Below are 17,054 nucleotides of genomic sequence, written 5' to 3'. Positions count from 1 at the left end.
ATTTTAATTTTAATTTGTATGGAAAAAAAGGCCTTTTGAATTTTGTACCGGTTGTGCACAATGATAACAGCTACAACACCTACCAAATATATTTTCGAATAAATTTTCATTTTTTTTTTGAATTTACCGAAAAAATAAATTCAATGCAGGTAATCCATACGTATTACTGTTAATTCCAAATCAATTTCTCAAAAATTTGCGTACTACAAAAAATATTTCAACTCAAATGGTCTCAAAAAACTATTAAAAATATCTAAAACCTTATTTGGAATTTTTTAATATATTTTTATTAAAGTGTATTTTAACTTAAGCTAATTCTACACCAATTTAGGATGGGCCGAGCCGAAATTTAAATTGGAAGATCATATACCTTGTATTTCAATGAAAAAACGTAGTTTTGTGAATTTAAATCCATGTCAAAAAATATTTCAACTCGAATGGACTCACCAAAATTTATTTGGAAAATCTCAAACCTTATTTATTGGTGGTGAGCCGAAATTTAAATTGGAAGATTGTATATCTTGAATTTCTATAAATGTACGCATTTTTGTGAATTTTAATCAAGTTTGTCAAAAAAATGCGTCCTGCATAAAATATTTTACTTTAAATGATCTCACAAAAATGTATTCAAAAATTCTCAAACCTAATTTACGAAGGGTGGAGCCGAAGTTTAAATAGGATGATCATGTGTCTTGAAATTCTATGAAATGCCTATTTTGTGAACTTAAATCCAGTTGTACTACAAAAAATATTTCAACTCAAATGGACTCACCAAAATTTATTTGGAAATTCTCAAACCTTATTTATCAAGGGCGGAGCCGAAATTTGAATTGAACGATCGTATACCTTGGATTTCTGTGAAAATACGTATTTTTATTAATGAATTAAATGCAATGCCTGGTTTCCCACTCGCCGCATCGACAAATATGGCGCTAGCTTCAATGCACGAAAGTCATCTAATAGTAAACTGGTTTGAAAAATGTATGGGAAAAAAAGGCCTTTTGTTTTTTTTTCTCCCGTTTGAAAGTGAAAGTGAAAAAAATGTTTGGTATCGGTTGTACACAATGAGAACAGCTACAACGCCTACCAAATATATTTTCGAATAAAGTCTCCATTCCAGAGAAAATTCACATTAGGTTATTTTCGCCATACATTTTTTTTTGAATTTACCAAAAATATAAATTCACTGCAGGTAATCCATTGAAATCCTTTTTTAAAAATCTGTACGTGTTACAGCAATTCTGAGCACAGATTCAGAATCAGCAAGGCAAAATGCTTCAGGTACACTATTTTTTATCGAAGAGCGTGAGGAAAACGTGTTTTTGTCGGCTAGAGATTATCTACTTCTTTGCATGCTTTAAAAATTCTGATCAAAAAAAAAAACGTCAGTCTTGTATAAATTATTATTTAAAATTACCACTTGTTAAATAAATGTTGGATGTTACAGTAATTCATTACCACAATTTTGAACATTCAGGCAATCGGATATTTCTTGGCACACAACTCCCTGGGCAGCGAACAGCAAATGAAAATCATTGAGAACACGATTCGCGCTGTGAGAGAGGTCGGGCTAGAGCCAATTGTACTGGTGATGGATCAATTTGCAACGAATCAGAAAATGATCAGAGAAGCAGGAGTTACAAAGAAAAAACCATACTTTACCGTAGATAGTCGCAAAGTGTACGTAATGTGGGACTCGCCGCATCTCATCAAGAGCGCACGAAATATGCTTAAAAAGCACAATGCCGTTTTTGAAGACGAAATCGCCAGCTTTGAGGATATTGTTAATTTGTACACAATTGATTCAGCAGCCAACCCGCGATTGGCTCCCAGGTTAACTGAAAAGCACATTAAGCTTCCTCCTTTTTCTCCGATGAACGTCTCATTGGCCACTAGAACACTAAGTCAATCGGTTGCCAGTGCTTTGAATTATTATTCAAATTCCGGTGAGCTGGAAGAGCGCGCTCGAGAAACAGTGAACTTCATCGTCACACATGATCACCTGTTTGACACCTTCAACAGTCGCCAGGAAAATTGCTCTGAAAAGGTAAATGTAACCCATGCACTCTGATCTTCATATATATTTTATAGATTGTATTAATTTTATTTCACAACAGTCATTCAAAAGTGCACTTAAGGAGCGCTCATGCCATTGGGAGTTTCTAGAAAATACCAAGGCTTCATTGGAAAAATTGTACTTTACAACCAAAACGTGTTTCAACATATGTAAGGTATTTAAATACCTTGTATATGACGGTTTTCATAGGTTGTGGTACTAAGCATGATTTTCATTTCAGGCATCAGAAGAGTCCCGAAGTCTAACAGCAAGGCAGCGAGTTCCAAACTATGTAAGAGGATTTATTCATAACATAAATACGTTGAAAATGTTGTGGAGCTGGTGCAACGGTTTGACTGCAAGTTCCTTTGTACAAACAACATATGCCAGGACTGCTTGGAGAATTTATTTTCGGAAATTCGGCGGCGCTGCGGAAGCAACGATACCCCAGACTGTTTGCAGTTTGGGGCAGCATTTAAATATGCTTGTATTGAAACTGCCGGCTACCCTCAAGAAGGATCGAATTGCGAAAAGGACGATTCAGTGCCACTATTGTCAACAACCGACCCGCCAACGGATGAAGAATCGAGGAAATCTGGCGAAGAGAAGTTGTGTCGCAGAGTTTGTCATAGCTACAAATATACCCCTTTGGATGTATCGACTCCTTTGGAAATTCCGGTTAAGGAATTAAATGCGCTTATGTATGTTGCAGGTGCAGCGACCCGGAAGCTTTATCATAAAAAGTGTATAAAAAATCTGAAGACTGAGCACAATGTAAAACTTCCAGATGATGATGCTTACAATTTTTGCAAAATTAAGCAGGCAGTGCATGCGAGATCATTTGTCTTACCAAGCTCTCAATTGTATCGTATTGCCATTTTATGCCATGCTGCTTTTAAGCAAAAGTTCACCACATATTTGTACCAAAATCATCGTAATGTTAAAACTCGCCTAAAGAAACATATCAGTTACCGTTTGTTCGAAACAACTGTTTGTCAAAGATGTTTCGATTTGTTGGTCGACAAGATTTTCAATACTCTTATTCAAGGCTTCTTGAAGCAATTGAAATCAATACCTACCAAAGGTAGAAATAGAGCTAATAAGCGAAAAGGAAAAGCACGCCGTATGTGCTTACCTTTGAAAACTGTCTCGGAATAAGAACATCAGTAATCAGTAACATCTATCGCATAATCATGAACCATAATATCACGATATCCCGCAAAGTTTACCACCATTTCCAACAATATCTAAACTATTTTGTTTGAAACACAGTTAAACAGAAAACAAAAAAAAAAAATCGGCCGGTTTTTTTCCTTTTTTTTAATTTTATTGATCACAAAAATAAGAATCGTATCACGCTATTTTCCAAAAATCAATAATTTTTATTGATTTTTTTCCGCTGTACAAATATTATGTAATGAATAGGTGAAATGTGGAATAGACCGAGGAATACACATAGAATTATTAAATTATTATTAATAGAACATGCAAAACATATTCAACTTTCTTCTACAAAACTGTTGAGATAGAATTTTTGAACTACCGTTCCTTTATTTTCATCTCTTCTTCCTGAATCGGGTACCCTGTGGCTGAGTTTGAAATTATTGAACCATTATTCGCCTCAAAAGCTTAGTGGTGGTCTTCTTCTTATTGGCGTAACGTCCCAACTGGGACAGAACAGAGCCAGCTTTCAGCTTAGGGAGCAACCATAAAGTACGTCACGCAAAAAATGATCATTTTCGACACCCCCTCCCCCTATGTCACACTTTTTATATGGAAGCTCAAAAAAATTTGTATGGATCGTCACACTTTCCTGAACCCCTCCACTCCCCCCTAATAGCGTGACGTACTTTATGGATGACCCCTTAGTGTTCTTATGAGCACTTCCACAGAGCACTGAGAGCTTTCTATGAATTTGTATCTTATAGGGCAAGTACAGACCTCGGCTCAAACAGCTGCGAAAAGCTTTTTCTCCACCAACGGGCATCAAATCCGCACCTCCGGATCAACAGTCCGACGACTTACCACTAGGCTAAATTGGTGGTGATTAGGCCTGGAATTATCGGCAGTTGCAGTGGGATGAGAAGACTGATGAAGGAAGGAATCCCTTCAGGTTTCTTCCGTAAATTGTATTTTGCCACTGAAAGTATAGTGAAATATATATGAAAAAAAAAAATCATTTGATGAAAGTATAAATCACGAGGCCTAATTTAAACTCTTTGCTCTGTTGTATTAAAAATCACGTGGATTATTTACGGCCTTACCACTTCTCCCCCATTCCCCAAAATACTTACTTCCCAAATCATCATCTGCGGTTTCTCCCAAACACTTGGTAACTTCACTCGGGAGCTCTGAGAACGACTTCACTGAAATTCGCTGCCCGAATCACCACCACAACCTGCTTCCACGGCGGAAGTTTGGATAACGACGGGGTAACCATCCTGAAGGTGGACAGCTTTTATCACCACTACAGGAACGATGTTTGAATTTCGCTTGCGCCTTAGTTGATGATCCACGGAGGTAGTTTCACCCAAAACGGTTCTCTCTCTGCTCTTCTGGAAGTGGTTGAGAATCGTTCCAGAATGCTATCCGGAAACTTAGCAGCTTTGCCAGCAAAGTGAACCTTTTGTTGAATTCGACTTGCCACAGAAGCTCTATCTTCGTTTTTTGTTTACAGCTAGATGCTCTTGTCGATTGCGCTGCTGCGGGTTTTTCTCGTTTCTGAAAAGGCAATTACTGATTTATTATTTTTCACCTGCAGATCTACAAAAAATACTTACTTTTGGGATTCATTTCAGGCTTATTTCATTTTCACTCAGGTAACAGGTAATAATCACGTAATATTCAACTTTGATCTTCCTAGTTTGTGTATTTTATATACAGTAAACAAATCTCGCGTAACTTTTCAAAACGTCCTAAGTAACAAATGTAAACAAATCGAGATTATCATTGCAAATCATTTGCGTTGCACCACTCAGCAGCACATTAGAACACTCGTTCTGATGTATTAACAATAAATTAAACTATTGAAAGCTTAACAAAATGACCTATGTTTAAAACTGCATCGCTTTTAATCAATTGTTACATTGGACCTTTGATCAGAGAACCAACCACATGCCCTATGTAACATTTATGAATAAACACGATTCTAATGTTACATTGGACATTCCTGAAAAAAGCTTTGGAATGGAGTTTAAATGGTAGAATGATCTGTAGAAGCGTGTCTGAGACACTACTTAGAAGTATATAATGTCACAATTACTGCTTCTCAATCATTTCAGTCGATATTTTCAGAGTCGCACTGCCTCGCAAAATTGAAAACGCTCAAGTGACAATAAGATAATGAGGTACACAAAACTGTATTTTGGTCTTTTTGCCAAACCATGTTTTAATGTTTCGCAACTGCAACTTCTCTTTTCATATTATTAGCGCTTTGCGTGCATGTAGGGGAATGATATTGAGCACAAGATTGAGCATCACAAAGCCATTGTATAAATCTGATACAGATCCATGGTCGATCAAGCATACAAATATGCTTCCCGGCAACAACACGAGCAACGTGCATGCGCGACTTGCTCACACATAGTTGCAGAGCGATCAATCAAGCTGTATGTATTTGTTAGGCGTTGGCTCCTTTCTCAAGTTCCTACAACAAGATGGACGGCGTCGTCATCGTCATCATTCCCCACCGCAATTTCTTGTTTCCACCGACGGCTGGTGCTGATTGCAACACAGCCGTCACCACCACCACGTCATGCATGGGAAACTCACACATGATCATGTGGGCGAAACCGTCATAAGAACGGGGGGAAAATTGAGGGAGAATCAGTGAGAGAGCAAAATGTCCTACATACAGCTCAAAGTTTCCCCTCCTTCTGTTGTTACATAGGACATGTTCGAAAAGTAATTGTTGATAATGCCCGGTGCGTCCAGAATCCGCTCCGTTGCATTCGGAATGAAGCGGGAACCGCTCTTCGTGGACATGGGTATTTTCACCGAGCAGACAACTTTGAGTGAGTGCATGTGTCATTCCGTAGCTCACTTTGCCTTTGTCTGGTATGACCAAATTCGCTTGTTGCCGATATCACTTACCTTAATCACTTCCAATAAAATCTTGATACGCTCGAAATTCTTGGGGCGTTTCGTTCCGTTCTGCTGCTGTCCTTCCTCCCCGCTTCCGCCCCCTGGCTTCCTCGTATCAACATATAGTGAAATCCGTAGTCGGTCGGTTGGGAATGAATCTGTCCCCGCCGGAAGCTTGCTTCTGGCTGAGCGTTTTCGATTAACTTCCTACCTATCCACCTCCAGGTTTCTCACTCGGGGTCTTCCCGCAAAGCGTCTCGGCGGAATCGTTTGCTGGCTAGTCGAACGAAACCGACAGCTTCTGTTCATTGTGCTGGCGTTGAAAGTCGATGATGCTGCCGATAGATCCATATTTTTCTGCCACCGAGGAGCAGGTCCTTTCGTCAGTTTGCCGTTCTGTTCTTTTTAATTATATTGTTCAGCTTATTGAGATAACTTATTCAGACATTTTTCACAACGCAAACACAGGAGGCCACCTTCAACAGACGATTTTTTTTTCGCACTGACGTTCGATCGCAACTTGTTTGTACTCTCTTCACTCCGCGTCGACTGCTGCTGCTGAGAGCAGAGCAGCACCACCCGCCTTCTAGTAGGGAACTCTTCATACATACGAATCACAGAGTGAATCACGTCTTCAAACTGGGGGAAAAGCGAGGAGGAATCAGCAAGAGCAAAAAGTCCTATATACAGCTCCACGTTTCCCCTCCTTTTGTTGCTACATAGGATACATAGATAGAGGGGAAATAGCGACGCCGTGGCATTGAATGAATCAAAACAAAGAAAAGCTGATGTATGCGATTATTACACCGCAACAAAATAAGCACTCTGACATGAATGAATGCGCACGTGGTAACGAAATGCAATAAAACAAGCTTTCTGTGTGCACAAATCAAAATGTCCGATGTTACAATAACTGAAACAATATGGCCAAAGTGAATGTCCAATGTACCTATTGTTGAAACAAAACGGCCTATGGGATTCATCCTATGTACATATTGTTGGTCAAAACGTCCTATCTGATGTTTTTATAGATTTCAGCGTAATTTCCAAATAAATTGTCAAAATGTCAATTCTTACGTTGAACTCTATCACACTGCTTCCCTCTAAAGGCAACACAGTGGGGAAAAAATGTTTCAGTTTGATACAGTTTAAAAATATATTTTCACAACCTTCAAGCTCGATTTTCTCGAAATGTGTGAATTGTTAGTTAGGTCGTTTTGAAAAGTTACGCGAGAAATCTAAGCAGATGGAACTGCCAAACTGCTCAAACCAAACAATACACACTGGTTTCAAACTAGTAAGGTATGAGTAAAATACTAAATCTAAAATAAACTAAATCAATTTCGTATGATGCATTTTAGTTTTGTCAAAACTATCGACAATCATGTAAGTCTGATTCTAAAGCAATATATTTGAGTCAAGACAATTTTATTTCGTAAAGGAAAGCTTAGATTTTTGTATTCTCTATATCCCAAATATGATTAAATATATTCCTCGTATTTTTACCCGAACATGTGTAGTTTTTCCTCGGAGTGCTAAAGATTTGTCCGTCAAAGTGTTTCTTTTCAAAAACCACCAGGTGGAGTTAGTGTTCCAACGTATTTTCATTCAAATATTTGGTCATTATTCATGAAGCAAAATGCTCTAGCCACCACGTCAGTTTAGTCAGTGCATCCACCTTGTTCACGCCCTTATCTTGAAAAACGCTCGATTTCCGTGTCACAATTTGTATATGAAAAGTTCAGCGTGTTTACTTGTTTTGCTTGTAAACAAAGCAAACAAAGAATAAATATTTATATTTATTCTTCCTTGAAGTTTGTTTCTTTCTGTTCACTCTTACAGTTACTGTTTGTTCGAGTTTTAGAATAATTCGCATAGAATCATGTTTTCCTTGGTGGCAGACTACGGAACCAGTGACGAGGATAAAGATTCGTCTACCGGATGCACCTCCGATGAGGAATCGGACTGTGGCAAACCTGAAGCGGTCGACGCTGCTCAAAGGTGAGAGTATTTTCAGTCGGAGTTTCTTCCGCCATAATAATGTTGATGATTGTTTGCAGTTCCGCAACGCCAGCTCTTCCGAGTGCGAGGCTGATGCTGGCCAATGAGAAAAAATCGATTCCCGGGGGTGTTTTCAGCAATCCTTTCAAAGAGGCAGAAGATGCCAAAATGGCCAGCTTGGAAAAGCACGTCAAAATGGTAACGTTATTCGCTACGCCCTGATATTCATATTCGACATTGTTTAAGTACCTGGGGCGGTAGATCCTATTCTTGGCATTTTCGATTTACTTCAGCAGAGGGGTTTTTGTTACAAATTGCTTCTTATTGCAAAGTTTCAGAGTATTCTCCATGCCAAAGTAAATCACAGAGGTTGTTTCTCCAGAAATTGCCTTTCTAATTTACCGAAAAAAAAGCTTCAGAAATGAATGCTCGAGAGATTTCTTCTGGAATACCTTCAGGAGCCCTTTGTCCTTTGAGATTTCCACATGCTTTCCTAGGAATTCCTCCGGAGATTTTTAAAGGAATTTATCCAGAATTTGAATCAGGAAATCCAAGCAAGTACCTACCACAGAAATTACTCTGAACATTTTCTTAGACACTATTCCTTGAGAGAAAATCCTTATTTCTCCAGTAGTTCTTTAACAGATCTTTTAAAGAATTCTACTGTTCTTACAAGAAAATCCTCGAAGGTTTATTCTACAGTTTTTGCAGCAACTTGCAGAAATTATGTTTCAATAAATATCTTATCAATGCAGAAATAATCTAGACAATCCGTCCTTCCTCCGGAATTAGCGAGTTCATTAAGGGATCCTTTCTAGCCTATCATCAGAAATTTCTTCATCTTTGATACAGGATACTACAGGATTTGTTTTAGGAAATTTCTTTACAATTTCTAAACATAATCCTTTACCTAATTTTCCTCCTAATTCCCTGGAGACAACCCCGAAAAATTCCTGGATAATTTCCCCAGAAAGTACTCAAAGAAAATCACTTTTTGAAGAGGAGTTTGAGGAATAATTTTTAGATAAATTCCTGGTTGAATTCGGCAATCTTGGAAGAATTTATAAAAAAAAACAGTGAGAGCATTACTGGGTCGCTAGGTACTTGTCGTAATGTCATTAGTAATATAAGAATGACAACGCTAAAAACGATTTCGTTGTCAAAACTTTCATAAATATGTTCATTTAAGCATATTCCACAAATTACTATGTATAAAGAATGCAGAAATTCCTTAGGAAATTGCCTACATTTAAACGTATTTGGCCTTCATATTCGGTTTCAGGGCCCATGATTTTAGTAAGTAATGTTATTTTCAATATAACTGAACGCTGTTTTCATGGGTGATCAATGTTACCCCATATCAGCTAAATAAAAAAAAATCACTTTAAACATTTAATTAAACATGCTTTAAACTTTCAGAAAACAAAATACAGTATAAAGACACGAGTATTGGGTGTCAGTACTTGTTTTAAAAATATAAAACTTACTACATATGCATTTTCATATGGAATTTTTTACAAATATTTTAAACAAAAACATGATCTATGTTACCCTGGATTACGGTAGTAATAAAATATAACTCCGATTTGTTTACTATCAAAGCATATTGCACTTATTTTGTAGCGCAAGCCTAAAAAATAATATTATTGCGTGACAATTTTAATTTTAATTCGAGTCAGAACTAACACAAGTAAAATGTGAGTTTCATTTAAGGTGAAGATGAATCGAAGCCAAACCTCAAATTATCAAGAGCACGAATCTGGAGAACCAAACATCCGTTTAAGCTGGAAATTTAATCGATTGGTCACTAGCAGGTGATGACCAATCGATTAGGTTTTTAGCTCAAACGGGTGTTTGGTTCTCCAGATTCGTGCTCTTGACAATTTGAGGTTTGGCTTCGATTCATCTTCACCTTAAGGCTAAGTAGCCCGTCATTCGTTTTGGCAACAATGATGACTCTTCAGCTGGCATTTTTAAGTGATAAAACTCAGGCTTGATAGTTTATATTGAGTTGAAAAAGTATCACTGTACGCGCTAACATGCTTAAAGTATGCTGATACTTTTGCAGCTTTGTCAGTGCAAAACGAACTGATTTTCTTTGAATCGAAATCGTGAGATGAATTAGCAACAATCATCAACGACACGTACAAATTTCAATGACGGCCTACTTCGCCTTAAAAAGCATAAGAGCTGGTGAGGCTGGTTGCATACTACAGTCAATTCTCCCTAACTCAATTTCGAACGGACCATAGTGTATGAGAGACATCGAGGTAAAGAATATATATTTTGAATAATTTGGAGCTTTTTGTTATTTTGACAAAATACACTCGAAAATGTCATTTTAACTTTTAACATTGAATGTAGTAAAATTTCAACACATTCCCTGTCCTTTGGTTCAGAAAGGGGTACAGGCGCGTTCTGCCAACTCGGTCGAGGCAGATTTCTTGTGTGAACAAGTTACAACATGGAAGTTTTAAAGTGCCATAAGGTGAAGCGGTGTAGTATCATTAGTATCATGTAATAGTCGTAGTGTCGCCTTTCCATGTACATTTTCAAAACGAACAAACAAAAAATATAACGTTTGTGTCAAGCATATTTTTATGTAAACACTTGAGAAATTTAATCGATTGACGAGTATTGCAATTCAAAATCTACTCCTCAATCGTGCATATCAAAAGAAAACATTATGATTTAATGAACGGCAACGAAATATCTCTGTTCTTTATTGGATTTATCGCATATTTTTGTTATGAACCGTGCCGGTTTATGTTTTCAAAAGATGACTGTGTTGCCAGGTGGTTCGTGACAGATTTTTCTACCAATTGTTATACGCTTGTTTTCAGAACATTTGCTGCATATTATAAAAACTTATCATTTTGCAAATAGTTTTTCATCACAATGCATCACTGATTCAATACAATTTTAATGATTTTTGTGATCAATTCACATTAAATGCTATGATTTTACAGATAGCAACTCTGACATCACTGCGCTCAACGATCGCGATGATTGTGTACACACGATAGACGCGTCCCGACGCATCGCACTGTGGAGCTTTTCATGATTTTCGGTGGTCCAAATTGATAAACACTTGGTATGATTTTATGCTTCATAGAGATTGTTTCTGTAATTTTAAACAATCGCAAACAAATAGCGTATGGATTTCAAGTTTCTATGCTTTGGCTAGCCTTTCTGAGCTGAAAATTACTCCAACAGAAAAACATGTGAGAAATTTTAGACTTTTAACACTGGCATGTCTCAGTGTGCGGCGGCGGGGTCGATTTGCAGCAAGTGAAAATCACCGCCATAATAGTTTTGAGTTTTGCGGTTAATAAAACTTTATAAATATTTGATTCCCGTTTGAAATGTGTTCCTTTAAGGAAAGTTAATGAAAGATTTGTTAAGTGGAAGTGTTGTGAACGCAATATGGAATTCAAAACACAAATGCTTGCTGCAGAATTACAATGGAAAAGGTAAGCACCTTCTATTTACAAGTGTAGTTGTGTGAGGCAATGAAATGCGGCATAAGATCGGAGATTTTTTTTGAGAATATAAATCTTATGTAGATTGTCGCTAAATTGATAGTGCTGTAATTGATAGTGTTGATTAAATATTGAAATACCACCTGAAGCATTTTTCTCAGTATAATTTATCCATAAAATCAGGTGATGAGCAGTTATATTTCATTGATGCTGCAAATACCAATACTATCATAACAATAGGGGTCATGCACAAATTACGTCACGCTCCAAGGGGGGGGGATGGGGTCGAGCCAAGCGTGACATGCCTTACAAAATTTTCGAAGGACTCATACAAAAAGTGTGACAAAGGGGGGTGGTCGAAAAAGTTGAAATTTAGCGTGACATAATTTGTGTACCATCCCATATGTTAATGATTTTTGAAGAAGCCATTTTGTGATGACGCACCAAAAGGCCATAATGAAGTGTTGTGCTTGTGGGGATCACTTGAATATGGGATGGAAGATCATTACTTCGCGTATGTGCTTTACTTCTGCTTATCTATAAAGTTATATACAATAACCGACCCTTAGCTTAACTATTTAAATTAACAGTTGCAAATACAATAATCGTTTTGAGCTTACTAACATGTCGTCGCGTTAATTTTATCATGATCTTTTATCTACATCCGTCGAACCATTCTGAATGGCCGTTGTGGGAATATCACCAAGAACTTCTCACATGCAATAAAGCTGGATTGTCATACATTGAGGGTTTATTCACAAATTTCATAACGCTAAAAATGGCCATTTCTAACACCCACCCACCCCCTTGTAACGCATTTTGTATGAATATTATTCAAATTTTGTATGAGCCGTAACATTTTTAGGATACCCACCCACCCCCTTCAGCGTTATGAAATTTGTGAATGGGCCCTGAAAGGTTCTCGCTCTTTCGGATTTATTTTTTGTTGCTTATCATTAGTTTCAGGCCTTCTGGTGTAAAATGTCATCAATAAATAAAAAAAAAAAATAGTTTCAGGGATTGTTCCCCAGCAAGATACATGTTATAATTGTGTATTATCATCTGATATATGACCAAAATTAGTCATATATAAGTTGATAATACACAATTATAGCATGTGTGTTGCTCGGGTTATCAAGGGAATCCAAAGAGCAAATTTTGTATGACTTCAATGTAGGCCAATACTGCAATAAAGCATGTAATACTCACTAACACTCCTTCTCTCTTTATCCTTGTTTTCATATCTAACCCGCTATTGCTATTATTTATTTATTTAGTTGGTGTTACATCAATTAATTTGATAAAACCTCGTTAACGATGTTACGCCAATTTACTCGGTCCATGGCTGTGTCTCTCCAACTTCGATTTTGGCCCATGTTATCCAGATCTTGTTGCACCTGATCAAGCCACCTCGCTCGCTGTGCTTCCCGCCTTCTTGTGCCAACCGGATTCGACGCGAACACCATCTTTGCAGGATTGTTGTCCGGTAGTGTTCGCACCCTTCGGATGCGGGTAAAAACGATCTCACAGTATGTCGGCTCGCAACAAACTCAACTAGAAATATATTTACAACATTTACGTTAAACCTTATTACAAACAATTAAATACAAACGACTTACAATCTAGTTTTTTCCCTTCGGCCACAATTGCTCCTCTTACTCTACCTCCGGGTGTGCAGGGTAATCCTATTTACAATAATCAACATTAGCACATACGACACACATTGCACAAACGTAATCTTACGGTAAACAACGGTATATTCGACGATATTCTAACACCTAACAATCAATCGAACGAACAAATCACAGGAAACTTCACTGGCAAACACTAATTACTGATGGAGGAAACACCATCTTCCACCGCAGTTGCCTTTCTAATTGATCACCGATCAGCTGCGATGGCTGTTTTCTCCCTCCTTTTGCACTCTCCATTAATCAACATTTATGCTGCGATGCAGCACAACAACAACAAAACAGAACACGTTCACGGTTGTGCTCTTTCGCAACAGTGGGCCGCGGCGTTGCAATTGTGAACAGTGGGCCGCAACATCCCCCCACCCGTAAACCCTGTGGCTGCTTCTCGGGTGCGGAACAGGGGTTACTCCTCCGAGTCGATCTCCAGAACGGCAAGCTTTGCTACCGGCCTAGTTTTCACACCTCTGCTCGTCTGCACGTTCGCCGAACGAATCCGCCCGTCCTTTCCGGTGAACACTTCCTTCACAATGCCTCGCTCCCAACTACTTCGCTTGTCACCTTCAGCAACAAACACCAAGTCTCCGACCGCCACTTGTCGTCGGTCGACGAACCATTTCGTCCTCTTGTTCAGCGTCGGCAAGTACTCCTTTTGCCAACGGTCCCAGAAACCATCCGTCAGAAACTGTGCTCGATTGTAACTGCTCCGCAATGTATCGGCCAAATCTACGGGATCTCTTGACGGCAGACACTCCAAAGTCGAACAGCCACGCAGAAAGTGGTTCGGAGTTAGCGCTTCCTGGTCCTCTTTCACGTTGGTGGACACGTACGTCAATGGGCGCGAGTTCACCAGGTATTCTGCTTCTACCAACACCGTCTGCAGGATTTCATCCGTCAGCTTCCGTCCGTCGGTGAACGCCTTCAACGCCTCTTTCACCGAGCGCACCATTCTCTCCCACGCACCACCCATATGTGGTGCTGACGGTGGGTTAAACGTCCAACGGGTCTTCGAACTGGTGAAGGTATCTGCACATCCCGCGTTTATCTCTCGAACTAGGTCTCGGTTTGCACCCACGAAGTTAGTGCCGTTATCCGAAAAAATCTCGGTTGGACTGCCACGTCGCTTCACGAACCTCCTGATCGCCATTTTGCACGACTCCGTCGTCAGGCTATACGCCACCTCCAGATGCACTGCCCGCACTGTCATGCAAGTGAAGAGTGCCACCCATCTTTTCTCCTTCCTTCGTCCAATGGAGACATCTAGTGGGCCGAAGTAGTCGATACCGACGTAGGAGAACGGATCTACCTTCGCCGCTAAACGCTGTCCTGGTAATGGTGCCATTCTCGGCACAGTTGGCTTCGCCTTCTGAATCTTGCACCACATGCATCCACGTATCACCTTGTCGACCTGCACTCTTAACGTCGGGATGTAAAACCGCTGCCGGATTTCATTCACCACGGTTTCTCTGCTGCTATGGCCAAACTGCCGGTGGTAATGCTCCAACAGTCTCTTCGTCACTACGTGGTCCTTCGACAAAACGATCGGGAATCTTGCATCGAACGCTGCATACTCCGCTGCTCCGGTTCGACCTTCCATCCGAACGACTCCGTCTTCATCCAGAAACGGTGCCAGGCGAAACAACGAACTTGACCGTTCGAGAGGTATCGCTTCCGATAACGGCAACTCTTTGTTCTTCAGCATTGTCCTCACTTCATCGGCGAACTCGTCTGCTTGCACCGCCTTCCACAAGAGGACCTCCGCCGCATGGTATTCTTCCTGCCGCAACGGTACTTCATCGCTCGAGATACCTCCACCATCGGCTTTCCGCAATGCTTCAATCGGCTTCTTCTGAATACGACGACGACAGTTGGATACGAAGCGGAACATCGTTGCTATCGTCCGGACCATCACCGACCATCTTGAGATGTGTTGCATCCTCTCCATCAAACCTTCGGGCAACGCAATGTAATGGAACAGCACACTTGCTCGAAGTTCCTCGGCGACCTCTACTCTCGGACGGTTCTGTTTCGGCCAATTTTCCTCTCCTTGATACAGGAATTCCGGTCCTTTGTACCATCGGTTGCTCGACTTTATTTCCGTTTCCTTTCCCCACTTCGTCAGATCGTCCGCTGGATTGCTCTTCGAGTTGACCCAACGCCAATCTTCTGGATTCGTGGTGCTGATGATCTCTCCGATTCGATAAGCGACGAACGGTCTGTATCTTCGTTGATCGGACTTCACCCATGACACCACTGTATCTGAATCACACCACAGGAACCTCTTCAACACGGGAAAGGAATGATTTTCGCAAATCGACTTCATCATCCGAGCACCAAGAATAGCGGCCTCCAACTCCAACCTCGGGATAGACAAGTACTGAAGTGGAGCCACCTTCGCCTTCGCCTCGATGAATGCGCACTGAACGACTCCGCCGTTCTCGAACCTGAAGTAGGCAACGCACCCATAGGCCTTTTCTCCGGCGTCGGTAAACACGTGTAGCTGCACTGTCTGGTACGCCTCCGACTCTAGTCCACCGAGATAACATCGTGGAACTCGAATTTCGTCAATCAGGTGGAACAGGCTTGTCCACTTCTTCCATCTCTCATAATGCTCTTCGGTGAGCTTATCGTCCCAGCCGATGCAGCTACGCCACACGTCCTGCATGATGATCCTTCCCTGTATCAACAGGGGAGCGAGAAATTGTTTCGGGTCAAACATGCTTGCAATACACCTCAATGCAATCCTTTTCGTAGGCCAGGCGTTTTCTCGGATGTAGGCCTGAAGGTCTTGTCGAATCTCCGTTGAAAACACGAAATTATCTCCTTCCGGGTCCCACAATACTCCGAGAACTCTCTCCGTGGGGCAGTTCTTGTCGACTTCTAGCGGCTTCGCCGCACACTTTGGCCCTCCGAGCTGCCGCAGAACTTCCTCCGAATTACTGACCCAGTTGCGAATCTCGAAACCTCCTTTGGCATGTACTCGGCAGACGTCACTGGCCTTTCTAACTGCTTCCTCTTCGGTGTCGGCGCTGTCAAAATAGTCGTCGACGTAGTGCTTCCGAACAATCGCGTCCGCTGCTTCTGGATACTGTTCAGCATGTTCTTGAGCATTCAGATTCTTCACGAATTGCGCAGAGCAAGGCGAACAACTCGATCCGAAAGTCACCACATCCATCACGTAGATTTCCACTTCTCCATCCGCACCAGGGAACAGGAATCGTTGTGCTTGACGATCCTCCGGTCGCACCAGTGCTTGGTGAAACATTTCCTTTATGTCACCGCCGAATGCTATCCTTTTCTCGCGAAAGCCATTAATCACCGCTGGTAACGAAATAATCATGTCCGGTCCTTTCAGTAGCATATCGTTGAACGACACTCCATGCGCTTTAGCGGCTGCATCCCAGACTAATCGTACCTTGCCCGGCTTTTTAGGGTTCGTTACGTAATTCAGCGGCAAGTACCACTCTTTACCTTTCGGCGTCTCGTTCAACTCTTGCTCAGTGATACGATGTGCGTAACCCTTGACCAGATAATCTTCCAACTGCTTCTCAAGAATCTGACGAACTCCAGGATTCCGATTCATTCGCGCTTCCAAACTCCGCATCCTTCTCAAGGCCATGTCGAAGCTTTCCGGAAATGTAACATCATCTTCCTTCCATAACAGTCCGGTCTCGAACCTTTCGCCAACCCTCCGGGTAGTCTTCTCCAGAATCTCGCGTGCTCTGCGATCTTCATCCGACT

General features: G+C 40.6%; 1 protein-coding gene and 1 long non-coding RNA gene across 2 annotated transcripts in view; one reads left to right on the top strand and one right to left on the bottom strand.

The window, feature by feature from the left end:
- Positions 1–3,895: 3,895 nt before the first annotated feature.
- Positions 3,896–4,982, bottom strand: LOC110676352. Its single transcript, XR_002500300.1, has 3 exons — positions 4,837–4,982; positions 4,351–4,777; positions 3,896–4,196 (listed from the first exon to the last, which is right to left on the bottom strand). It is a non-coding gene; the product is annotated as an uncharacterized LOC110676352 (long non-coding RNA).
- Positions 4,983–7,924: 2,942 nt separating this feature from the next.
- The window catches only part of LOC5566075, a 32,626-nt gene continuing 23,496 nt past the window's right edge, over positions 7,925–17,054 (top strand). Inside the window, exons 1-2 of the mRNA XM_001650389.2 lie at positions 7,925–8,140; positions 8,200–8,338. Of these exons, the coding sequence (XP_001650439.2) occupies positions 8,022–8,140; positions 8,200–8,338 (258 nt within the window). The 5' untranslated portion in view covers positions 7,925–8,021. The remainder of the gene's footprint in view (positions 8,141–8,199; positions 8,339–17,054) is intronic.

This window comes from Aedes aegypti, chromosome 2 (genome assembly GCF_002204515.2).
Source record: "Aedes aegypti strain LVP_AGWG chromosome 2, AaegL5.0 Primary Assembly, whole genome shotgun sequence".
In the NCBI taxonomy this organism is placed as follows: domain Eukaryota; kingdom Metazoa; phylum Arthropoda; class Insecta; order Diptera; family Culicidae; genus Aedes; species Aedes aegypti.
Note: the sequence above shows the minus strand (reverse complement) of the source record. Positions and strands in the feature narration are given on the sequence as shown.